Source organism: Trichoderma breve, chromosome 4 (assembly GCF_028502605.1).
Source record: "Trichoderma breve strain T069 chromosome 4, whole genome shotgun sequence".
NCBI lineage: Eukaryota > Fungi > Ascomycota > Sordariomycetes > Hypocreales > Hypocreaceae > Trichoderma > Trichoderma breve.
Genome location: NC_079235.1, coordinates 931,142 through 956,583, shown reverse-complemented (window position 1 = coordinate 956,583; position 25,442 = coordinate 931,142). Strand labels below are relative to the sequence as shown.

The 25,442-nt window shown below is 52.0% G+C and overlaps 4 protein-coding genes across 4 annotated transcripts; 2 read left to right on the top strand and 2 right to left on the bottom strand.

Moving 5' to 3' along the window:
- Positions 1 to 11,461: 11,461 nt before the first annotated feature.
- Positions 11,462 to 13,377, top strand: T069G_06599 (mycolic acid cyclopropane synthetase domain-containing protein; the record flags this gene model as incomplete). The annotated part of the gene is made up of 4 exons (XM_056173809.1): positions 11,462 to 11,578; positions 11,764 to 12,250; positions 12,331 to 13,082; positions 13,159 to 13,377. The coding sequence occupies 4 exons, from the start codon at positions 11,462 to 11,464 to the stop codon at positions 13,375 to 13,377; spliced, it is 1,575 nt and encodes a 524-aa protein (XP_056027388.1).
- Positions 13,378 to 14,377: 1,000 nt separating this feature from the next.
- T069G_06598 (maoC like domain-containing protein) lies at positions 14,378 to 15,360 on the top strand (the record flags this gene model as incomplete). Its single annotated transcript, XM_056173808.1, has 2 exons — positions 14,378 to 14,885; positions 14,942 to 15,360. The coding sequence occupies 2 exons, from the start codon at positions 14,378 to 14,380 to the stop codon at positions 15,358 to 15,360; spliced, it is 927 nt and encodes a 308-aa protein (XP_056027387.1).
- Positions 15,361 to 16,844: 1,484 nt separating this feature from the next.
- T069G_06597 (type I phosphodiesterase / nucleotide pyrophosphatase domain-containing protein) lies at positions 16,845 to 20,042 on the bottom strand (the record flags this gene model as incomplete). The annotated part of the gene is made up of 2 exons (XM_056173807.1): positions 16,845 to 19,637; positions 19,701 to 20,042. The coding sequence occupies 2 exons, from the start codon at positions 20,040 to 20,042 to the stop codon at positions 16,845 to 16,847; spliced, it is 3,135 nt and encodes a 1,044-aa protein (XP_056027386.1).
- Positions 20,043 to 21,225: 1,183 nt separating this feature from the next.
- T069G_06596 (uncharacterized protein) lies at positions 21,226 to 23,887 on the bottom strand (the record flags this gene model as incomplete). Its single annotated transcript, XM_056173806.1, has 4 exons — positions 21,226 to 21,735; positions 21,790 to 22,090; positions 22,160 to 23,669; positions 23,734 to 23,887. 4 exons carry the CDS (start codon positions 23,885 to 23,887, stop codon positions 21,226 to 21,228), a joined length of 2,475 nt encoding a protein of 824 aa, XP_056027385.1.
- Positions 23,888 to 25,442: the final 1,555 nt, after the last annotated feature.

Below are 25,442 nucleotides of genomic sequence, written 5' to 3'. Positions count from 1 at the left end.
TAATCTTCAAAGTTGACAAGTTTGCTTTCTTTCACACCACTCCTGCCAGGGGGTCCCCTCAGCCGCACCCTTTACCAGAAGACTTTTCGGTATTGTACTGCAGTAGAAACGCACCGCCCCATGGGTGAGCTTTTTCGCTCGGGGGAAACAAGTCTTCCAGTAGGAGTACCGGCCCTAGCAAGACACCAATCAAGAACACGGCTGGCCATTTGCAGCGGCGTAGGCGCATGCACTGCAAAGTGAGCAGTTGGAATCAGCTAGAAATGGACAGTCGTGTGTCATCGCGTGAGCGCACTTCTTATTGGAGAAGGATATAATGCCGGGGGTGAGGGTCTCAAAGTATATGTGAACGTCCCCTTCTATTGGTCCGCGTGATGACAATGGACATGACATTGGTGACTTGGCTTGATGTATGGCTCTGTCAGAGAGGCTTCTCATATTGACAGAAAATTGACAGAAGGGATATCAATGTGATATAAAGGGCCCGTTGGAGCTTTAGCTGCTTCGCTAATTCAGCCTCTTTAGTTTAGAAAGTGGTAGTCTGCGTCCGTAGAGGAGACTTATCGAACAATAGCTGAAGAATTGTTTCAAAAGTTCCTTGGATTGTGTTTGGTTATGGTTGTGGGGGGCAGAGATATAATAAAGTCAAATGAAGAAACCATCCAATGGTAACGTGTGATGAGAGATGTACTGGTGATAGTGACGACAAAACTTGGGACGTGAGTGGCCTTATTAAAGTTTGGAAGAGGAGTAAAGAACAATCAGTGGCCTCTGATAAAGACAAATGGGAATTCAGAGACAAGGGTTTCTTGCAGATGTAAAGCTGGCAGGCCACATGAACACCTGCTGCGGCGCGCTTACTAGTATGTACGATGAACAACAAGGCTGTCAATGGGATGCTAGTCGTAGTTCTTACACATGTAAACTGGGTCGAGCTCTGCTGCTCCACCTCCCAAGATACAAAGTAGGGCTGAGGAGACGGACCAGGAGCAAGTGAAGTGATGGGAGTGTGACTGGGGCTGGGAGTGTGAGCAGGTGAGAGAGAGGCGTGTGCAGGCAGGGGAAAAACCCGAATCATGGCAGTTGATGTACAATCCATGCTCGCTTCGGCATGACGGGCGACGCCGCAAACGACTGGTGGGCAACCGGCCCTGGTATATGTATCTTGGTGTGTGCGTCTGGACACCTGTGTGTGCGCGCTAGGTGTGAACGAGTGAATGAGTGAGCGAGTGAGAATCAACGAGCGCCAGTAGCACAGAGAGGACGAGAGAGGTAGAAAAGTAGGCATGTGTGCGTGAGAGCTTTGAGCACACCCCCCTCCATGAATCTGGCTGGCTTTTTCATCGGTCTCCACGCCTCCGTGACGTACCGGCCGGCCTTGAGGAGGTTCCGTTGTGTGGGAAAATAGGAACCACGATGCCTGAAGGATGCGAGGTTCCGAGTCTTTGGTTGATATAGTACTCCGTACACTGGGGTAGGAGGATTCCTCCGAATCGGGGACAGGTTCGCTGCAGAGCTCTTGATGAGGGTGTCCAGCTCATACACGTTCTGCCGAATATGTATATCGAGTCGTGCCAAGCATCTGCACATTGCACGTATGTACCTTTGCTGCCTCTCGTGATATGACAAAAAGGGATCTGGCCACCCCTCCACCCCTCTTCTGGTAGGTCCATTTTGTGTCTGCCGCTCAAGAGAGAGACGGCATCCCCTCGTTTTTTTTGGTGAGTACAGTAGCGTACTGTCCCGTCCGAGGCAGGCAGGCTCTTTATGACCGCCTGCATACACACATCCGCTGCCCAAACACCAAGGGAGCTGGCGGTGAGGCGCTGCAGTCAACAGTCGCAAGAAGCTGGTTGCAGAATTGATCACGTTCATGAGAGAAGCCTGTCACAAATGCCTAAATCCTTAGATTTCATAGCCACATCCCCATTCCGAGCCAGCCAGTGACGACGCCTCACCCAGGCCCGGCCAAACCTGACGGGGGTCGGGATTACCACAGATAGGTCCAGAAGGGATAAGTCTATCCCAGATGGCCTGCTAATGGATGGCGGCAGCACGCCGCGGCACTGGCTGTCGCTCGCCTGGTGGTAGCTAAATGGCACTTGGGTACGCCGGTCTGGCCAATGGATAGGTGGGGATACCGCGTGGGCAATCAATGCTCCTGGACAGCCCGGTACGGGTTGTCTCCAATTCAAAAAAGAGTCTCCATCCATCCATCCATCCCTCCATCCTCATCCTCCTCATCCATGCGACGGGGCGACCTTACCGAATGCCGGTCGAGGACAATGGGGGGAGAGGCGCCACAGGAAGCCATTAGCGAGACGGATACAAGAGGATTTTACCGAGAGGAGAAGGGCTCGGTGAAGTTTAGCAGAGCAAGGCGCGGAATGAGCTCCGTCGAGATGCTCGCCAATAGTGCTCGCCAAAAGTTGCTCGTCACGGTACTCGGTGAATGGGGATCAATTTGACCAGTCGCCACTCTTTGTGAGTGTACTTCGTACGCATCGCATCACGGGGAGAACCGATAAGGGGCAAATCTGAACTGAGCACATGTATGGCCATTGCGTAATGTGTATTGTAACTGGCTGGGCATACGAAGCGTCTTCTTCCTGACGGTACGATGTAGTGACTACCTATGCCCAATTGAGCCAATTGAGGTTGCGGTTCATGTGTCAGGTAGAGCACTTGGGCCAAGGTGAAATGATGCGAGACGGCCCGGGCTTAGCTTGAACGTACTGTACAGCACTCGTACGGCACGGACTTGACTCCTGGGATAGGGCAATGCCACGACGGCTCCTTGTCTCCCGGAGCCAGACGAGCCAAACGAGCCAGGCTTGCTCTCAGCTGTGCTTATCCCGGCAACTCAGACTGGCGATTGTCGATGGTCGCGTTCGGTTCCGAGGCGGCGTTGTCTGAGCCGTGGCCATGTGCGGGTTTCGGGCGGCACTCGTCTGAGACCGTCTCAGACCCCTCCGCAAAAAGTGACCCCCATTCCCATCCCAGCGGCACCGTAGCACTGCATGTCTGACCTGACACCCACGCCGCGGTTCTTCTGCTTCTGCTCCTTCTAGAAGCTACAGGTCGAGAGCCTCTGCAAAGGATTGGATGGGCGCGGCGGCGAGGTGGCGAAGGAGGGAGGAGGGAAGATGGAGAAGAACATCAGGAGAAGTCAGAAGTCAGAAGTCAGATAGAAGCCTGAATCAGTCAGTCGGTGCTTCGGCTGTTGGGGCAACTGACTGATGACGACACGGTGCGCTTCATCGTGCCTTCCAGCGGCCGCTGAGGCCAAAATCACTTGACTCGACATTCACGGCAGGAGCAGCATTGGCAGCATCTCAGCCTATCAGATCAGATACAAGGCCCTGACCAACCTGTAGGTGATACAGTAGTGCTCCGTGGTGGTACTACAAAGGTACTAGGTATTACCGCAAATAAACTCATACCCGGACAATGGAATCCATATATTACATCCAGGAATGGCAAATTGATCTGTATATTGCAATGTAATGCCTCTCTTGTCAATGGCTGCTAGTCCTGGAATAGGTAGGCAGATAATACTTTGCATTTACGAATGGACAATAAAAGCTTGCCCTACTAGCTAAGCGGAAAACAGACAGTTACTGCTTACCTGGGCAAGAAGAAAAGGACATCCATGAAATCAGCAGTCGCAGCCGTGTGTTTGTTTGTCTGCTTGCTTCCTGCCTCGCCAAGCCAAGAGCCGCAAGGCTTCAATGTTGGGTGACGACTGACTCCAGCTCCTCCCAACAACTAACTGGTGGATTCGTCGATTCCTTCTTCTCCGCCTCAAAAAAAGAACTCGGAGAATTTCAACCCTCGCCATGACATGCCTTTCTTCATCCCGACTCTCACGCGGCCTTGCAATCGGTGCGACCCCGGCTTATCAGACTTGGGCTTCGCCTGATCCTCTGTGCTTACACGCTTTCATTGGGCATTAAGCTATCGCCACCATCTGGTCAAGGAAAAAAGGCTTGTCTGACCAAACCACGACGGGTTGGCGCTAGAACATGCGGGTGGCTGGGCCAGACTGTCGGGAACAGACCAGCATGGCAGCTCGACGCCTTCGACAAACTTGCAAGCATGCCATGGCCATTCAGCTCTTGTGCCTGTCCTAGTGCAAAGCAGCCTCTAGCACCGTCGTGCGCGCGCTGAGCAATCCCTGCGCCCCGTCTGATCATTCCCAGACTCGGTAATGACCGGAGACTCTTCCCTGCTGTAACTTACTGGCATTGCCGCTGTCTCAATGCCAGTGCAGACAGATTGAGGCATGTAAGGCGAGACGCCGCAAAACAACGACTAATCACTACAGATGGCATTCTGGTTCCACTGCAGACGCCTTCTGAGAACTCACATAGGCTATATTTGCAACAAGGAGGGAAACCAAGAAAGAGACAGGCGTCATGTCATGCTACCCATGCTCCCATTGACCTACTGTAAATCCCTAGCCGCCATGGATTCCCCAGCAGGTTTCTAGAGCTCACGCCTGGATTACTCTTACACGAACTCCGAGCTCGTGTTATGTGATAGACGGCAACTCTACGGCATCGGCACGTTCCGCTGGGTAGCTAGGCAGTGACTCATGCCGTTTTGACGAACCAGGCCAGGATTGATGCACCATCCTGTTCGATACACAGGGCACTGCGGTCTCGCGGGCATAAACGTGCAATCCAACAACATAGTCGCGTGTTTAAGGTAATGATGTATTCTGACCAATGTTAAAGGCATCAGTTGCCATATTCGTTCAGTCTATGCTTTGCGAACTCAGTCACGGCCGCGATATAGCCCTTCGTCTTAGACTCTGCTGGAGAGATGTGATTCGCTAAAACAAGCTGCATTCTTCTTAGAAAACGCTAAAGCAAAAGGCGACACACATCTGACAAGCATCATCCATATTTGGTCCATCTCAACATGATTGGACCAAACTGCTGGGGGCCGACCATGTCACGCTCTCATGCGGGCTTTTTCTTCTTTTTCATGCCTCGCATTATTGCTTCCCATATTGGCGTGGCATTACCAAGGTGTCCCCGAGCCTTTCATCAAGACTGCTTCAAAACGCAAACCGGATCAGGGCTTAACATGCTCACTTAGCGAGGATGTACTTGACTTGTATGCCCACATGCCGCTGCCCCAAGTCCAGATCTCCGGCTTCCGAACTGCCGCTCTCGGTGTGGATAGCGGGAGGTGCGTCACTCACACTCCTTGTTTGTCTGGTTCTCGCTCTTACGCATATTCCGTAATAGCCGCCCGTTCAGGGCGATGAGCACGAGGGGTGTTGTTATGCATGCACAGCCTGGGGGCCTGGTAATCGAAATTCCTGCAGGTGCCTAAATCGCATGCAGTGTTTGCCATGGCGGTATAAACCATGATCACCTTGCCCAACCTTCTGGCTACGTGGCGTAATATGCGCGCACGAGGTGACAACCGGTGTCTTTTACATGCCGCTGAATCCGCTCCTACGAGATGCCATGGGCCTTGTCTATGCGTTTCTTGGCATATCGTCATACTTTCTGCTTGAGCTCGTGAGGCTGAATGCTTCGTTTGTGATAGGTCTTGTTTGTGTTGAAGAACAAGTCCCCCTGGGCGAAGACCCCAAACTCTAGCTGCCTTACTGCTGCTGACCATCATCAACCGCCAACCCAGTTGCCTCAAAACTGAAAGGAAGACGTTTCTAAGAATAGCCATGTGTTTGAACGCAAATAGCGGCACTCATCATCAAACCAGTTTCACGAGAATCAATGCAGCCACCCATCTGTTCAATGCTGAGTCCGAATAGCTTACTATGAATAGTGTATCTCGCGGGCCCAAGATAACATCGGCACACCATGACCTCATCCTACGGAGTGGCATCACGTCCCATAAGCCTCGTTTATTTTCGGGATCGTGCCATCCTGTCACTCCCGGCTTGACGGGTACCTTTGCCTCAAATCCCAGCAGCTTGGTATACTAGTCGAGTGCCCAGAGGCTAAACGGAGCCAAAACGGCTCCGACATGTTTATAGACAAAGAGCCGTGCGGTCAACTCGCTAGGCGACATTGCCAACTGTGTATATGATCAATAACATATCAACTTTATTGAGATTTGGTGTCATAGTTCACCCCTCCTCCTGGCAGATGATCTGAGACTCGCCCCAGTACCGTGGCAGATGATCCGCCTTGGCCCGCCTAGCTATCATAAACTGTTGGCACAAATAGGTGATGTAAAATACTTCTTTCAAGCATCTCACGTCCTGGCGTCGTCAGTAGGGCTGAGATGGGTACTGAAGCGGCTTATGTGAACTCTTACAACATGCCTGTGCTGCTATTCGCTCACTTACCACTCTTCCGATCGTTCACTCCCCTCTCCTCTCAGCGCAATTTACAGTAGAGAGATTCATCCCAGGCCCTGATGACTGCCGTCTGGCTATAACGGGAAAAGCCTGGCTCTTGCGCCCGGCGCCAGGAGGTCTCTGTCGTTAAGCCGTGTCTCCGCAGGTGTGGCGCCATACTTACATCCCTTGCTCTGCTTGTACGTCCTTTCTTCAGCAGCCCCCCTGGCCAGGAAACCCACGACGTTGGACCCGAGTCCGGCATCTCATCCTCTTCAGCCACATGGTTCCGATGTGATTTCGTAGCATGCTACAACGACTACGGACATGGGTATCTGTTGGGCACCTTCATGTTAGTGGCGTTCCGGCCCAAAACGCTTCCATTCCGCGGTTTACACATACACACCCACCACCCCGGAAATACTTGACATGTCATAACTTATTCTTGTGCAGGCCGACTCATTCGTAATGTCCAACGATGCGTTTGCGACCATCGGACTTGCTTCACCTTGCTGCCATCAGCCTCAATCATACATAGCCTTGACTCCGCCATCGCTACCGCTGTTGCCACGCCTATGCGCATGCACAGGCAGAAGCTAAGGCTGCGTCAAATGTCATACGTGCAGCATCTACGCCTTGATACGCTTATACCTCGAAATTGGGCTAAATGTTCCTGATCTATGAGATCTAACTCTGGCGCCACGGCCGCTCAACTCTCTAGAACGCTCTAACCCCTGATCAGTTATCCAATTGCCCAGCTAGATGCTAACGGGAGGCGAGCTAAACAATTGCTCTTGCAGAGACTATCACAGTCCGCTTAGACGCTAAAAAGGAGCCGCTACGTAAATAGGCGAAGGTAAGACGAGGACTGAATCAACCGCAAAAACGAATGTACTTCTGGATGGGCTTGTACACGGCCCGCGGGACCTTGGCCCGTCCAATGAAATGCCACTAGCAAGACAGAGAAGACATTCGAGTCAATATGTCTTTCCTGAGCTGCCGGACATGAATAATGTTCTGTATAGACGAGGCATCGGCAAAACGCTTAACCAGACACGCTTTGGAATATGTGTAGTAAGCGATGCGAAGGCGATGTCGATGCTCGGGGACGTCTGATGATCAAAACGATATGGGATGCCAATGAGGAGAGCCGCTGGTTACATCACTCGCTAGTCCATCGACAATCTGACATGCATTTCATGCAGCCCAGATACGCCACCAGCACCCTTACGCGCAAGCAAAGTACGTTTCACAATCGATTACTCCACGTTCCGCGGTCCACTCCATGATCCATACTTGACGACTTGTCTTGATTATTACACCCCCCCTTCTCCAAGTTGGACTAAGCTGGATCATGGGTGTCTTTCCTCTCATTGAACAATGAGCGTCTAAACTCCCTGTCTGCCGTAACGCCAACGGTTGAGATGAGGAGAAGACGCCAGAGAGAGATGGGGAGAGAGAGACAGGGTTGGGCGATCCAAGTATTTGGAAGATAAATTTGTCTAAGAATACCCTGAGTTGGCCGATAATCCATGTCTACTCCGCGCGGCTAAAAGAAAGACAAATGCTAATTTGGTATAGGTATTTGCAGAATAGTTGCAAGACTCTCAGTCCTCTGTGTACAACTATGTCAAGCTCATATTACCACTATTTAGCCCGATACACCTACTCAGTCAATACGGAGACAACAACGAGACTAAGGATTTGGTTTCTCTATCTGGCAAATCCTATTTGCCTTTACAAGATATGGCATTCCTCAAGCATTCTCCCACTTTCCGCCGCCACGATTTCGATCTCCTTGGCAGAATGGCACAAGCGGCGATTATTAGACGAATAGTGACCGAAGTTGATACCTGGCAGGCAATATTAATAAGCTGCACCCAGTTGACTGGCTCGGCGTTTCCCAAAATAAGAGGCCTGACCTAGTCTCTTTCCCCCCTCCCCCGGCATCCCGTCTTTTCCCACGGGGAGGGGGGCCGACTTCGTAATCGCATGGGAAAATCTCCCGCACGTTCCCGGGCTGATGCTTATTTAGTGATGTATGCTCTTTGGGGACCCCCTCTCGGTAACAAGGGGGGGTGATGGGAAAATACCCCGGTTGTTTAAAAAGGCGATTAAAAAGAGAGGGAGAGAGGCCAGAGTCAGGCAAGGCCTGAACAACCCTTGGAACTGACTCCGCACGTTTATCTTGATCTGATCAAACGTGCTCAGGTGAAGGGTTCTGGTGACGTACTCTTGTATTTTGGCTCGATTTCTTGCTAAGCGCAGCATTTGCTCCTGGCTTGATGTTTCACGATGACACATCGGTTATTAAGAGCGAGAGGAACAGGAAATAACGCTGGGAAATAATAGCGAGTAGTTTCAAGTAGCACTCGGGCGCCCGTTTAAGCTCATGGCCATCCACTTGTTCGCCGTGGCTTCTCTGCTTACATGATGATTGCTGACGGGTTTCCAAGCGTTCAGCTGTGTCTCTCGCTACCAGAAAGAACAGGGTTGGCTACGGGGTTTAGGGGAGTAATCAATAAATTACTTGAAACTAAGACGGGAGCCAATAGCGAAGCAAGAGAGCAAGACAAATACCAACTTTTGAATCCTTGTCTTGTTCTCAGCCTCATTTGGGGGAATATAGCAAATAGGCGTCTCTTGTTGCTGTTGCCAAGTTTAGCTCCTTGCTTGCATCTTCTTGCTGGCGGAAAGAGTTCCGCGGCGGCGAGGAGATGAAATGATTACAAAGGATAGAATAATTTAGCCTGCTTTTGATCTCGAATCGATCACTGCTTTGTCGAGGCTCATGTGACTCTGCTGCTACTACGAAATCTTACTTGAAGCGGACTCTGTTACTACTACGAAATCTTACTTGAAGCGGAGTCATCTTTCAGCTCTCATGCAAAACGTGGTTCGGGTCGAGCTCGAACCGCTGGGAATTGAATGGGCGCGCGAATACTGCCTTTTCTGGTCTGCGGCGACCCTCTCGTTGGCCTTCACGCAAGGCTTGGGGAAAGTCGCACGAGATGCGCCTAATATGACGCTACCTTGCTGGCGCGGTCCGAGCCATCCCTCAGGGGCCGAGGGCTACTCCCCCCCTTCTCTCCTTGCTTCCGAGAGAGTCGACATCTCTGGAATGCAACGGGGTGCATGAAAGAGCGGAGTATGATCGCCCACTTGTCAGCTTTCCTGGGAGCCTCACCCATCCGGAATCCGAGGTCCCTCCCCTCGTGTAAGTGGAGCCCAAAGCCCGATAACCATAACGCTAGATACCATGTCGAAGAGTCCTGGGGAATGGGGGCGTGGTGTTATGCTTTCGTGATGCAGAAGAATCCATGTAAAATCCGATGGATTCGTATTTGCAGTCAATACGGTGAACTCGGTTTGGTTAGTTGGTAGATAACGGCTGAATACATACATACGCATGTATGTAGGTTTATCACGAAGATAAAGAAGCCCGTAGGTCACGTTGGGCCGTGCCTTTTCATCACAAGACCCGTCCAACTGGTCAACCTTGCAGTTTCCTGAAGGAAGGTGCATAGATGCAAAGCAGGTATTCTCCAGTGCTACCCTGCCGGGTATGTTGACTGGGGTTCGGCATCCGTGTTGAGATGTCAGCCGGGCCAGGCTGGCGGTTGACCCGCTGCCTGGTCGACAAAGAAACCCTCCAGTAGCCGGACAGAACAGCCCTCTGCATTGATTTCAGGCGTATTTGATATCGTATTCTCCTCATCTTGGGATAAGCTGCCTCAATAATTCCATGCCGGGGGGACCAGCCTTTCAAAGAGCAGGCTTACTCGCATTTGATGCGAGGAGAAAGACAAGGTTGGCAAAGCCCCGTGACCAATTTCTTCGACGAAGGAGCTTGTGCCGCGTCCATGGTGTGAGGCCTGACGCCATAACCGTGCGTTTTGCCCCCCTCTACAACCAGCGTATCGGTATTAGATATGGTGGCCGGGAGTCGACGACTTCATGCCGTGATGCACTAGTACCATGAGAATTTAACCGTAGCAGCCGAATTAGCCCGTTAAAAACGTCACGAGTGAGGTATTGACAATATCAGAAACCTGGGGAGGTTCGTCAGTGCGGGATCTGGGATGGCGCCAAGTGTTGCAGTGGGTTACCTTTTGACTTACAGGAAGCTCATATCTATGACGATGATAGTTTAATCAAGAGATATGAAAAGATATGAAACAAGGTACCTTTGAGGGAAGCACTGACAGTACTGGGAGAAGAAATCACTAGAGGCTTCGTCCGTCTCTGCTTTGCTTGGTGGTAAAGGAGCTGGCACCTGATCGATGATGCGAATGTGTGATCTCGATCTGGGCTTATCGGCGATGAAGTGGCCTGATAAGGACGGATGAGCTACTGGAACGGGGCATGTCCAGTTCTGGGGCCTCGGGATAAAAAAAAAAGAGCTTGCAGGGTGAAGAATCCGCAGCTTGGCGGCATGAAGCATCACGTTGGACAGCCTCGGTTCGGATTCGTGGGCGGAGAGATAGAGATAGCGATAGAGAGATGCTGATGAGGGGAGACGGGGAAGGGAGAGAAAGCTGGCAAGAGACCTTGTCCCAGTCCTGACTCAGTGTTTTGCCCTCCGCGGTGCCGGCAGAATCGAATTGAATCGTGTTGCCCTACTTGGCTGGACATGAATCTTAGCACCTACTCTGGGTAAGGTAGGGATGGAATGTAATGAGGGGTTCGTCGTCGGTCTGGAGCTCTGCAAGTTTTCCACCTTAGCACTGGGCAGTGTCGGTACTTGGTGCTGAGCTATCAGTACACGCTGCGCAAGCTTCAGCGTTAGAGCCCTCCAGCCAAACGCCTAGATCTGCTATTCCTCGGCTACGGGAAGTGCGTACTACGTAATAGCCCCTCCGTCACTCGCCTACCGATAGAGCTATCTGCCCCTCACCGCCCCTCTCACGGCCAGCACAAAAGCTCGACTTCTGGTCGATGCAAAGCCGCAGATCCAATTGAAGCTTCGCAAAAGCTGCAGAGCGACTCGCCGGCCCACCGATTGCTCCACCGCCCGGGGCCACAGAGAATCTGGCCAGAATTCGCTCCTCTGCTGCTTCTTTATTGCAACTCTGTCACCATCCCCTCCCCTCCATCTCTTGACCTCAACCGCCAATTGACATTGGCAGCGTCGTCAAGATGTCTAAGCCCACGAGCGTGACGGGCAGCGAGAGCGAGTTCGAGTTCATCGAGACTCCCAAGGCTACTGCCCCTACCTTTGAGAAGGAAGAGGACTGCGGCGTCCGCACCACCAAGGTATGTCTTCTTTTTTTGTTTATATTTACAGCTACTTGGGGAGCTACATGCGCCTCCAATGAGCAATGAGCAATGGGCGAGCAACGTGGGACATGCTATACGCTGCATATCCCGCTGCATCTCAGCAGCCATCCCCCAATTGGAGCTTGAAGGAGCAGTGAGCTGATTGCCTTGTTTACGTCTAGTACCCTGCCATCAAGAATGCACCCCTCCCAGCAGATGGACCGGGTTCCGACTCTTTCAACAACAAGATCTTGCTCTCCATCTTGGGAGGCGTTCCTTTCTGGTTGATGTGGAAGGTGGGCGGTGGCCTCAAGACCTTCATCTTCTTCGCTCTCATCATTGATCTGCCCATCTTGGCAGGATGGTGGCTCACCATCTCCGCCATCTCCCCTCGTAAGACGGACAAGGCCAAGTTCCCTGGCCGCCCCGTTGAGTACTACCTGGACTTCAAGAAGGAAGCCGACCGTCTCAAGTACCGTGGCACCAACAAGATCCCCATGGAGACCTTCCACGAGATGTACTTTGACGGTGACGTCGACTTCAAGGGCGACTGCCTCGAGGTTATGGAGTACCGCCACGACTGGGCCAGCTTCCGTTTCACCGTCAGCCTCATCAAGTACTTTTTGCTGGGCATGATCCCCGAGCTCATCATGCACACTCGCTCCCAGGGTAAGCTCTCTTATGCATTCCATCGCCATCTCTTTTCAATGCGAACACAGACGCTGACGTTACCCCTCCCCCGCATCTAGATGAGGAACAGGTTCGAGACCACTATGACCGCGGCGATGACTTTTACGGCTGGTTCCTCGGTCCTCGCATGATCTACACCTCTGGTATCATCTCTGACATCAACTCCGAGGAGACTCTGGAGCAGCTCCAGGACAACAAATTGACTGTTGTCTGCGAGAAGATTGAGCTCAAGAAAGACGAGAGACTGCTGGACATTGGCTGCGGCTGGGGCACCCTCGCCCGTTTCGCCAGCGAGAACTACGGCGCCAAGGTTACTGGTATCACTCTTGGTCGCAACCAAACTGCCTGGGGCAACAGCGCTATGCGCAAGGTTGGCATCCCCGAGGAGCAGAGCAAGATTCTGTGCATGGACTACCGTGATATTCCCGTCCCCGAGGGCCGCTACAACAAGATCACCTGTCTTGAGATGGCTGAGCACGTCGGTGTCCGTCACTTCTCGACTTTCCTCACCCAGGTTTACAACATGCTTGATGACGATGGTGTCTTCTTCCTCCAGATCGCTGGTCTCCGAAAGGCGTGGCAGTATGAGGATCTCATCTGGGGTCTCTTCATGAACAAATATGTCTTCCCTGGTGCTGATGCTTCCACTCCTCTCGGCTGGGTCATTGACAAGCTGGAGGGCGCTGGCTTCGAGGTCAAGGGTGTTGACACTATTGGCGTTCACTACTCTTCTACTCTTTGGAAATGGTACCGCAACTGGATGGGCAACCGTGACAAGGTTGAGGCCAAGTACGGCAAGCGATGGTTCCGCGTAAGTTACTTATCCTCACCTACTGATACGTGATTGATACCAAAGGCATTACCTGTGCTAACATTACTGATTCTAGATCTGGGAGTACTTCTTGGCTTACTCCACTATTGCTGCCCGACAGGGTACCGCTACCTGCTTCCAGATTGTGCTGGTGAAGAACATCAACTCCACCCACCGTGTTGAGGGTATCCCCAGCCAGTTCGCCCTTTCTGGAGCTTATGACAACTCCGAGGCCGACATCAAGTCCTGGGCCACCAAGAACAACGTCACTTCCTCCACCGCCTACATCTCGTAGACGGGAGTTGTGTGGCTTGTCTCCATGTAGACTGAAACTTCAACCGCTTGCTATCTATTTTGGACAGATGCATTGAATTTTCGTCTTCGGGCAATGTCAGAGGTGTCTTGCGGCCCCATTTCACTTCATTTCAGTATCTAATGGTGAATTGAGTGGGCTGAGGCGAAGAAATGTGTGAATTAGCTGAGGTGGCACGGGCAGTTGTTTTAATGACAGTCACGACATCACCTTCTATTTTCTGATTGGTATGAGGCAAACGGATATGATTCTAGGTACGGCTAGGTTAATCAAGGGTATTAAAAATTGTAAGCTCCCATCTCGCGATGGGGTGCGCGCGTGCTGCAGGATTATTTAGGCATAGATCGATTCTATAAACAAAGATTGTGTCCATATTGTTGGACCAATCAATCAATTACTTGGACGGTGACCATTGATGGCTTCTTTACTATGGCGGGTGTTGAACCAAGCATCTCTAACCGCTCTCTGGAAGGATGATTGCTTCGGCGCTCTGACGTCATACCATTCTCCCTCGGCCTCTCAGATATGGCGATAACTTCAGACTCTCTTTACTAGTAAGATTGAACTTGACGATAAAAAATGTCAATCTCGTGCAAGGTGCGAATTGGGAACGCATTTCATGCGGTCCCGATGAGTGCCGCTCGTAGCCGGTAATGTATAGTTTATGGTTCGCATTGGACCGAGGTGCTCCATATCGATAAGCTGACAGACAACTGGGAAACGGCGTACTTTATCACGACGCTTTGACGGTTGTCAATCCTTAAGCGTTTCTCACTTGTACGCAGTATATACACATAAATTATCCTTTTCTTTTCCAAATTGGTATACACATAGCCATATTCCATATATAATGCCGCCAAGGAGATTAGCAACGAAGCTATTCTGCCGCCGAGAATGGCATTGCTGCGCATCAGTCGCGGCTACGGCCAGAGCACCATTTTCATCGCATTCAACCAGTTATAACCCCGTCAATACCCAAGAAATGAAGAGCAGACCAGCAAAAGTCATCCGTGACTATCTAGTTCCCATGCCGTCCCACCTACTCACAACAACGCTATCAGACCTCTTGCACACACCGCTCGCCTCAGGGTCGTCAATGGTGATGGAAGGCAGAAGTTTACCGCAGGGCCATCACTTGGTGTATTTCCCGTTACAAACGCCCGCCTCGAGGCTTGCTAGCGATGGAGCAGATCAGGATCATGCGCCTGATGAGCAGTTTACGAAAAGACTGTGGGCTGGGGGAGAGGTCCGTTTTGGGGAGAGGAAGTTGGTGCTTGATGGGAGGCCGTGGGTTTGTAAGGAGGAGATTGGTGATGTGAGAGTTAAGGGGGAGGGATGGGATGAGAAGGTGTTTGTTGATGTGTGGAGGAGGTATGGTTTGGGGCATGATGGGGGTGTTGGGGAGTGGGATATTGAAGAGAGGAGGACGTTGGTGTTTATGCGCCAGACGGAGCATAAAGATCAGGTGTCGAGTGGACGGCTCGTCAAGTGTGAGTGGTTATGATATGATACGATGGTTGATGAAATAACTGACACAACATGATAGATGCTCACACGCCCGCCTACTCGGCTACTCTCATCCCCACGCCAACGCACCTCTTCCATTTCTCAGCTCTCACATACAATGCCCATTCCATCCATATAGATCCTCTCTACGCAAAATCTCAGGACGGGCACCGAGCGCTGCTCGTTCACGGGCCGCTGTCGTTGGCGCTCATGCTTCGTGTCTTGAATGATCATGTTACCTCCAAAGAGGGCGGCGGCGCAGGAGTGGTCAAGTCTATTGCGTATAGGAATTATGCGCCGCTGTATGTGGGCGAGGAGATGAAGGTTTGTGTGAGACGGACGAAGAGTGATGCGGCAAAAGAGGAAGAGGAATGGGATGTGTGGGTTGAAGGGCCTGAGGGGGGTTTGGCTATTAAGGGTAGTGTGGTTGTGGATGCGAAGAAAGCGAATATGCCGTAGACAGTGTTATGAACGAGCGTGATGATTATCTAGTATATACTTAGACTATCTTGACTATATTCTTTCCCTCTATTCAGATCATTGTGTATACCAATCCTAGTTCTTCAGCACACAATTACCTGTTCAGTTCGATCTATTACCTAGGTAAACGAAGCGAACGAGCTGATTTCCGTGTTCACACGTGCTTTTAAACTGGTGGTGAGAGTGGCTATATGCGTTTTCATTATGGTATGAATTATTAAAAAATACCGACAGGATTTAACCTCACCCAATTGTTGGAGGATCGGAAGTTAAATTTTAAAGATCTGACAATTTCCTTTTCACAGCATTTTCAACCTCACCCAAGGGCTGTAAAGCTAAAACCCACTTCGTATGTATGTATATCAGCTCCCTAGCCACACAAATAACCATTGGTTCAACCCTCCATATGCCCGCATAGCTACTATTTCACAGCATTTTTGGCCTCGCTGGAGTGCAAGTGCTGGAGAGCCGAATTTTAAATTTCATGCTGTCAGCCTTGGGCAGCAATACACTACTGAGGCTATGTATGGTGTGTTGCTGCGTCAAAGCGGCCAGCAATTGCGTAAATTTCACAGCATTTTTAACCTCCCTCAAGTGCTAGAAACCCCAATCATAAAAGGCCCGTACCAGGAAGTTGCACATCGTCTAAGTTAGCCTTCACAGCATTTTCGATCTCACCCAAGTGCTGGAGAGCCAAACCCTACAACTGTCCAATTACAGTAGAATCTGAAATTCATAAATGAAACTTCCACTTTTACAGCATGTTTAACTCAACTCCATCTGAGTGCTGGAGAACTACTAGTAAGGCTCATTATTTACATCTCCAACCACTGTCGCAAAGAGACGCCGGCGTACAAATTTAGGTTTCCCCATCCCACCCTTACCACACACCATCTTCTTTCTTCACAGCATTCTTAACCTCACCCGAATGCTGGAGAGCCAAAGCCGACTACTTATGCCGGCTCTCCAATCATAAAAAAGGTTGACAGCACTGCCCGTTGCCCAGACCTCGGGGCAAATCATTCGCTTCACAGCATTTTTACCCTCACTCGAGTGATGGAAAGTTGAAGCCTACGGCTTATCTCGGCTCCCCATCACAAATAACTAGCCACCTCGAGACTTCTGATATTTAAGTATTCACAGCATTTTTAACCTCCATCGAGCAATTGGCAGCAGCCCACACATAAATAGCTACCGTACATCACAGCCTCATTCAAAGAACAAGACCAACTTTCGCATCATCTATTATAGAATATCATCCTGTCATCGGATTTGTTTATTTGTTTATATATTCATTTACTAAAGCAATCAACATGCCCATTTTATACTCCGTATATTCCAAAGCCCATCCGCCTCCCCACCAAAGAAACCCTCTCCCCCTTCTTCCTCCATTACCACCCCCAAGCCGTAATCATGTAATTAAAAGTTTCATAGTCAACCTTTTGAAAATCTAACAACTCTTCTTACTCCGCCCATCCAAATACCTCGCACACCGCCAAGGTATTACTCCTCACCCCCGTCAAAGCAACCAAAACCCCCACCAAATCCATAACAACCAACAACAAAGCAGCAAGCATAAACCTCGGACAAAACACCCTATACAGCATCAAATGCCTCCTCAACCACCCCGCCCAACTCATCGTCGTCAACGCCTCAACCGCGAAATACGCGATAAACACCCCCAGCGCGCGGGCCGTCGTCTCGAGGATGCCGCGCTGCTTCGGCCCGACCTTCCACAGGACGATGAGCGGCACCGACACGGCGGCGAGGATCTGGCCCGCGAAAGTGTTGAGCGCGACGACGAGAGGGGACCAGGGGTAGCGGATGGAGAAGAGCGGGATGAAGGCGCTGTCCCATTGGATGCTGGAGAGGACGGCTTGGTGGCCCGTCTTGAAGAAGTAAAAGTTGCCTAGGATGGCGAGCATCACGGGGCCGATGGACTCGGCCTTGAGCTGGTTGAGATCGATAATCTCGGCCAGGCAGAGAATCTGCCACATCATGAGGGCCAAAGCACCTGATCCCATGGGCTTGGTGACGAGGATGCATGCCGCGAGGAAGTTGAGCGGCAGGAAGAGATAGCGAGCGCCCATGGCGTTGCCGTAGCCGAGAATAGTTACCAGCTGTCCCGTCTTGGCAGACGTCGACAAGATGGAGATGTTTGGCGGCGCCCAGGCAAACGATGTCGATCCAGCGATAAGGGATAGTGCCAGGATCACCTGGGCCAAGTAGACACCAGCCGACTTGAGCGTGCTCTCGGAGAGCCTATCAGCGAGCCACCCCCCGTTGTTAGCGGCATCAATAGTCCAGTACAAGGCGGAGAGGAAGAGGCCGCCACGGAAAGCGTATCCGATCCACGTAGGAGCCAGGCCCTCATATGACTTGGACGGCATCAAGAACGCCTTGATGACATCGGGAAGGATGAGGAAGACGGCAAAAGGAATGGCAAGCTGCCAGGGGGCCGACGTAGAGGACGTGACGGAAGCGTAGTAAGTCGAAGTACAGTAGGGCATCTGCTCCTCGCGGCAAAGCTTCGAGTACGACGCCAATCGCCCAATGATGATGAATGTGACGGTGTGGTAGATGGCCATTGTGCGGTCCACTTTTGATTCAATTCGGAACGAGGATATCAGAGCAGCCACGCCAAATGTCGCAATGAAGAAGAGTAGGATGGAGTCTTCCCAGATTGTGTACGAGTTGGATGCGAATCCGATAGAGTGGCTAAGAGTAAGAACAACAGACAGCCATCCCCAGAACGTGCGCGGAAGAATGTTGAGAATCGACCTGCCAGAGGTAGACAGGGCAGAAATGACGCCAGTAATCAAGAGTGTGACTACCAAAGCTGCGAGACCATCCATAGGTTGCCTGCGATACAATCCTACGGCAATCAAGACTCCCACGACAAAGAGAACTCGGGCGTCGGCCAGTCCACCCAAGAGACTTCGGTGGAAATGCTGGTCCGGGTGCACCTCCTGGTCTTCGTGATTCAGATTCATAAGCTCCAGCCGCCTCTCAGCGTAGTCGAGCTCAGCATCATTAGCCACGACAAACTCCTCATCTGCAGGCTTTGACGAGTACATGACCAACATCACAAGGCCAACGGCGGTAACAAACACACCCGCTACCATCCTGGGAACGTCGAATCGAGCCCACAGTCCCTTGTAGACCTGAAGGGTCTCGTTCTCGAATTCCGTAAGATAATTGTAAGCGTCCTTGTGGCCCAGCCCAGCAACGTTGGCCGCCGCCCACAAAGCAGCGGGAGAGCCCGGTTCCACCGTCTGCTTAATGCCACGGGCCTTGAAGTATGACTGCCTATACCTCTCGATTCCAGCAGATGCAAGTCGCGAAACGGCCTCCAAGTTAGCCCAGTCATTGCCCTTTTGTCCCGCGAAAGCCTCCTCAATGGGCTTTCCGAGGTTGTTGTAAGGAATAGGAATACCCAGAAGCAGCGCAAGGGTCGGCACCAGATCAATCTGGTTAACAGGGCGAATCTTGGCAGTAGCCGGCGGAACAGCATATTCAGGTGAGGTTCTCCCGAAAACAGGTCGCTTCGAGTACATCCATAGAGCCGCCTCAACCTCATCGTCACTCTCTCCACCATGGTCCCCCTTTCCGTCCATGCCGTGATCACCCATAACAATCAGAAGCGTATCATCGTCAATAGATCCTGCAACTTTAGTCACAAACTCGTTCATCTGCTGCAGCTTAGCCGTCATAGCAGAGTGGTCAGGCCCATAACGATGTCCCGCATGGTCCACGCCCAAGCAGTGACCAATGAGAAGATCCCACTGGCCGTCCTTGGACGACTCCAGCAGCGGAAAGATGTTGTCAATGACGCCATTGTCGACGGTGTGCAGGTCCCAGACATTGAAGCTGTCGTACGCCTTGCTGATGTTGGGCTCAAAATACTCCGGGAACAAGGACCACCAGGTATCATCCCCGAGATGCGCAATCTTCTTGCCCGACTCCCTCAGCTGCATCAACAGATTGTCCTCGTCAATGGCAGTTCCGGCAAAGTTGCTCCCAGCATCGATAAACGTCGGCAGCGTCCCCGTCGTCAAGCCCTTGAGCCGCTGCAGCGTCGTCGTCGGCGGGTCCGCAATGAAGGGCCGCAGGAACGCATTCTGGGGCGCTTTGACAGCCGTGTCGTACAAGAAGGGAAACGAGTTGTGGAAGGCATGCGCCGCCGCCGGATCCTCTGGAACGGTGAAATCGTAGCGCAGGGCGTCAATCAGAATCACCACAGCCCGGTCAAACTGCTTCGGGTGCCAGCATCCCTTGTTCACATCCAGAGCAGCCTGACTAGCTGCCAAACCCTCGACCGGGGGCGCCGCACAGCTGGACTTGTCGTCGAGCACGAGCCTCGTCAGCAGGAAACCGCTCGCAAACAGCCAGATTCCAACAGCGTGAACAGCCAGCAGCCACGTCCAAAAGGCCGCCGTCCACCACCACCGCCGCTCGTAGGCCTTTTGCCGCTTGGTGTTGAGCAGCTCGCGCTGCCGCTCTAGAATCTCCGTCTGTTCCTTTTCCGTCGGCAGGCCCTTTTCTTTGGCCTCGGCGTCCCGAGCTTCCCGAGCCTCCCTGGCCGCCCTGGCCTTTGCAAACTGCTTTGAAATGGCCTTGTAGTCGAGGCCGTCGGCCGGCTTGGAGCTCTTTGGAGGCATGGTGTCTATCCGCGGGTCGCAGTCACGACGCAGGCCATTGGCCGCCTCTCGGGATTCAGGCAGTAAAAAATGAATGCGAGGGAGATTGAAGAAGCACTGTAGAAGACGATAACAGAATAGAATTAGAAGAAAAGGGAGAAAGGGGAGAGATTGAACAAGGAAACAAGGCACAGAAGAAGAAGAAAAGTCGAGCGTCGGGCTACGGTGTTCCCCAGCAGAACCACATTAGCTAGGACAGCGAGCAAAGCTGGTTGGCTACAAGAGCTGTAGTGGAGCTGTGCCGAAGCCGAAACGATGAGAAGTGCAAAGCGGAAGTGCGTGAATAATTGGAATTGGAGCTTTTTTTGCTTGTTGATTTCTGCACTGAGACATTTTAAGCTTCCAGGGGATCCGGCAATTCCAGAGCCCCCCAATGCCTGTCTGGGTGTGAATTTGGCTGCCAATGGCCTCCAATTGGCATCAATTGATCCTGATGACGTCGCGGGTCCTGGAATTGCGCCTAACACAATTGCCGGCAGAGGGAAAGCCGCGCTATGGCGTCAATCCATCAATTGGCATCGACTTTAACTCAGCTCAATTCAATTCACGATTCACATGGACATCAATTGACAAGATTCAAAGTGTGAAAATAAAAACTGCGTTTCATTCATAATTGCCATACTATCAATAATAATAATATCAACATAAGCCTCCCATCAATCCCTCCCCCCATCTGTTCAATTTTTCTCACTAAAATGTACAGTCATATACGCAATGCATGGCCCATCCCATCTCTAAACCCAGATCATCCCATCATCCTTGGAGGAAATTCCCATTTCATCTCAGGCATCCCATCATCCTTGGAGCAAATTCCCATTCATCTCAGGCATCCCGTTCCGTCATCATCTTTAAGAAGAGAAATGAAAAAGTAACAAAAGAAAAAACCAAACATTATCAATCAAATGCAGCAAAATGCAGAGTTCTTGAGAATGCCATCCCAAACGCCTCTAATAGATAAGGAAAGGTATCCTACGACTCAACGCATATGCAGCATCCCACCAAGAGAAAGGAAAAACAGATTAAATCACAATCATCTCCAGCCTAAGTTCCGTATGTACACAGGCCACCAATGGCTATGTTCATGAAGCGGGTGGAAGTCGAGCACATCGTCTGCCAGCTGTACCGCTCAGATCGGATGGGTAAATCAATATCCCCTCTCGGTATCATCATACGTGTCAGTCGTATACGTGTCCGTTCCGGATGGAGGAGGGTGGCTGCTGCTTGCTCGTCGTCGCTCCGCTCGTCGTCGTCTTCTGTTGTCTGCGGCCGACTCGTTGCCCTTGTCCTCCTTAATCTCCGTTGGCGGTGCCGTTGACGGCACGACTGGCGGTACAACCGGAGGCACAGCTGCTGGTCCGCTTGGAACCTCTGTTGGAGGTCCCATGCCACTCCATGTGCCATGGCTGCCAATACTAGAGACGCTGGCATTGGGCAGCTGCATGCCCGGCGGTGCTAGGTGACCAGAAGGTCCGGCTTGAGCGGGCTGACCAGAGTAATAAGCTGAGTCTCTGCCGCGTCTGTCCTTGGCATATGATGGGTTTGGCGGGGGGAGTGGCCCAACTCGGCTGGAATCGTCCTGAACTCTGCTTTCGGCTCTGCTCTCGGCTGCCGACTCTGCCCTCCTCTGGCTATCGTCCCTGCGGTATCGGCGACCCTTGGTGGGCGATTCGGAAAGGCTAGATTGTGAATTCATTCGGCTCCTCCGCGCCAAAGACTCCTCTTCAGTGAGTTTTCGCAAGGTGACGTTTCGGTCTTTGTCTTGAACCCTCGACCTGGCGCCTGAAGGCTGGCTCGTCGAACTGCTACCAAACCGTCCTCGCTCTTTTGCTGCCAGGTTACTAGCCCTAGCCGCTGCCTCAGCTGCAGCCCTTTCGCTGTCCATTTGTCGTCGAGACTGGTTGCGTCCCGTAGGTCGGTCGGCCAGAGAAGTCACATCAGATACCTCGGAACGGTGGAGAACGCCATGGGGATCGCTAGGCATGGAAGGCATAGACAGACGCTCACCACGCCTGGGCGGAGGTGATTCACCAGGGAGCAACGCAGATGTGCTTGGCGGCACTCTGACAGCAGCACTCAACGGCGCCTTTTGGGGTGGCCGTGAAAGCTCCGTCTGGGTGTCAAACGTAGATTCCGTCATGTCTGATGATAATTCGGTTCCCGTAACGGTGCTGCGCCTCTGGGGCGGACGGCGAGAATCTCTCCTAATCGGAGATGTGTATTCCGTGTTGGTTTGGCTGTACCTTGAGAATTGAGTGCCAGACCTCATTTCCTCCTCGTCCCTGAACCGGTCATCCTCTTCTTTCCTGGCACGCCTGTCGGCAAACTTTTTGGCAAGCCACCCAACTCCCAAGGTAGCGAGCACGCCCTTGGCAAACCCACCACCACCACCAGAAGGTTCATCTCGCCGTCGCGAAGGAGAAACATAGGATGAATAATCAGAGTCATCATATCCTCGTGCATTTCCGCGGATATCCGAACGAGAAGGAGGTAGTGACGAACGCCGACCCGAGTCACGAGCTCCAAAGGCGGAAGCGGTCTGAGTAGGGGCAGGGGCTCGCGACGGCGGAATGGTGGATGCATCATCGGTATATTCGCTGGCGTACTCGCTGACGGTCATGGCACGTCCAGACCTATTGCGGCGCGGGGTTTCGGTAGATACAGCCGAATATTCCTCATCTCGTCGGTCGCGACGGCTCATGAAGTTGGAAAAGAGCTTTCCAGCACCGAAAACGGCCGCCGCACCCCCTAATGCCTTGAGCATACCACCTCCGCCACCGCTTCGTTCTGGAACATCCGAGTATTTTTCCGAAAAATAGCTTGGTCGCGATGAGATTACCGTTGGACCACGACTTCTCGACATGGATGGGGACCGGCTGCGGACTCGGCTACGATCATCATCGTGGTTTTTGCGTCCTCTGGCCAAGGCAAATACTCCGGCGGCGGCGGCCAGAGGGCCCAGCCACTTCAGCTTCGAATGGTGTTCATCTCTATGTTCAGAGTAGTATTCGGATTCGGTAATACCGGTAATGCGAGTGCCAGCTTCGGAGCGACCTCCTGAAATGTAATGATCTCGACGGCCCTCAGCCTGGTAGCTAAGAACAAAGTAGACCAGCAACAGGAAACCCATCCAAACAGCGTACAAGATGAAAAGAACCTTGGGCGATCCGTATAGAGTCAGTCCGAGGGGTATCTGGACGATTCCAAGAATGGCGATGGCTCTGCCTAGCCACTGATGAAGCATGATGCGAAGAGACCGCATCTTGGTAATGTGCTGGATTATTCGACCACCGACGAGTTGAACGACGAACATGACATAGATGGCAACGCCAATTCCATGGTGAGGGTTTGAGAGGGCTCTCTTGGGGCCTACGGCGAAGAAGGGCAATATGAAGGCAGCCGTCAGGAGCAAGAGCGAGAAGACCTGGAGTCGGGCGTGGTGTCGAATCGTATGGATCGGCTCTCTCGTGTAGAACCTAATCAGCATCACAGAGAAGGGAACCAGGAAGAGAAACACCATGGTAGCCAGGATACCGTGGGCCAGGATAATGGTATGGTACTGGTGAAGCGTGGAGAAGCGATTGCCCATTCCTGCGTCAAGGACTGTCAGACAAAAAAACGAGCGTGGTTGACTCAGACAGTCAGTCAAACTAACCATTGTATCGCATAGTGTCAAAGTCGGTGCCCTGCAAGTTGGGGAGGAGGAACGTGTTCTTGGTAAAGTCCCACGTCCCATCCCCCACCACCATGGTGTCGGAATCATAGCTCACGGAACCGGGCGAGGAGAGTTGGTCTGGTGCCGGCGCCATGACGGCGACGACGAGGGGCGGAAAGCGCTGGCGATGCGATCAAAGCAGAGCGCGATGTGCGACGGCAGTTTGAGTGTCTTTGGGCCGATGCCCCCCTTGGCTTCTGCGCGCGGTTCAATCTTCCTCCTCTGTGGTATTTCGGCCAACAAACAAGGCGTGTTTCCGTCGTGGGGTGTCGCAGGAATGCCAGAGTCGTGCGATCCCGCCGCGACAAGGGCAAATGATCTGGATGTTTGTTTGTAAGTCGTCGAATGTGGGGGTTTTGCGCGCGATGCACTGTGCTATGCTGTGCTGTATCACTTCAATTGTCGCTGCAAATGCCAAATCTCATTCATTCAGTCCGGGTCGCGTGTAACATGAACATGGCCCAAGTCGCAAAGATGCCAAAATGTCAAAACAACAAGGGGACAGAAAACAGCTCCTCCGAAAAAGGTTGGGAGGGCAGAGAAATGTCAATCGCTGCAGCTTTAGTACAAAGTAGATGCAGCAGCTCCTTGGCTAGACGGACAAGGCGGTCCATCCTTACGAGGCCTGCCCTGGCCTGGCAGAAACAGAAGCAGCTGGACCCTCCACTCCAAACTGCGCAGCTTCCCGTTGCGCGGGGCGACGGGAGGTACCCACGTACACCGCTAAGAGGATTAAAAGAGGCTGGAAAGTGTGTATGTAATGCAATTGAGGGTCAATCATTGGACAGAGACGCTGGGCGAATCATGTGACAACACCGCCTCATCAGCGACCAGACAAGGGGCGCCACTTTTCAGTCAGCTTGTGTGAATTTTTAGCTCATCAAGGTTGAGGCGATGAGTTTGTTTTCTTTTGCCTGTTTCCAGGTTCTTTTTAGACGCCGTGACGGAGCATGACATTAAGACCAGTACTTTCTGCTTTCCACAGTCTGCCAATTACTCGCCTGCACCACTGAATCTGCATTAACTAGCACCGTCGAGCTTAATTGCCGCTTGCATCCCGTTCGAACGTTTTGACCGCAGGCCCTTTTCAAGTTTTGGCGCGCCGATCCAATGACACGGTGCCACGCCCGCCCAGCCCTCTTTAAGGACTTGACCCCTACAGGTGGCTGGCTTTTCCGTTCTGACATGGGCAAGTAGAGCGAATCCACCCCAGGCCTTTTTGATAGTGCTCGTACTTGTTGCTATAAAAAAAAGTATTACGAGGGACACAAAAAAGAAGAGCCCGTCTTCGCTTGTTCCTGCCTTTGCATTAGGCATTCCCGCAAAGGCTAGCCGTCTCGTCAATCGGAAGTTTGTGAAGTCGCCTCTTCTCAGCTGCGCATGTCCTTACTATTCCCCCTTGTTGGTGCGTCAAGGTGTGTGTGTGTGTAGTCGTACCTTGGAGAGTAAGAATGGCGGCCATCTTGGCTGCTGTACAGTAAAGGAGCCGTCTTTTTAGGGGTCCGATTGGCGGTCTGCCAGCGCATCGATCGACTTTAAAAAAGGAGGCTATCCACGGATCTGTGTTTTGCCACATGTCGCGGAGAATAGATTGTGCAAGTGCTTTATACTGTAGTGCGCCAATGCTGTGCTTGTTGTGATTTGAGTCT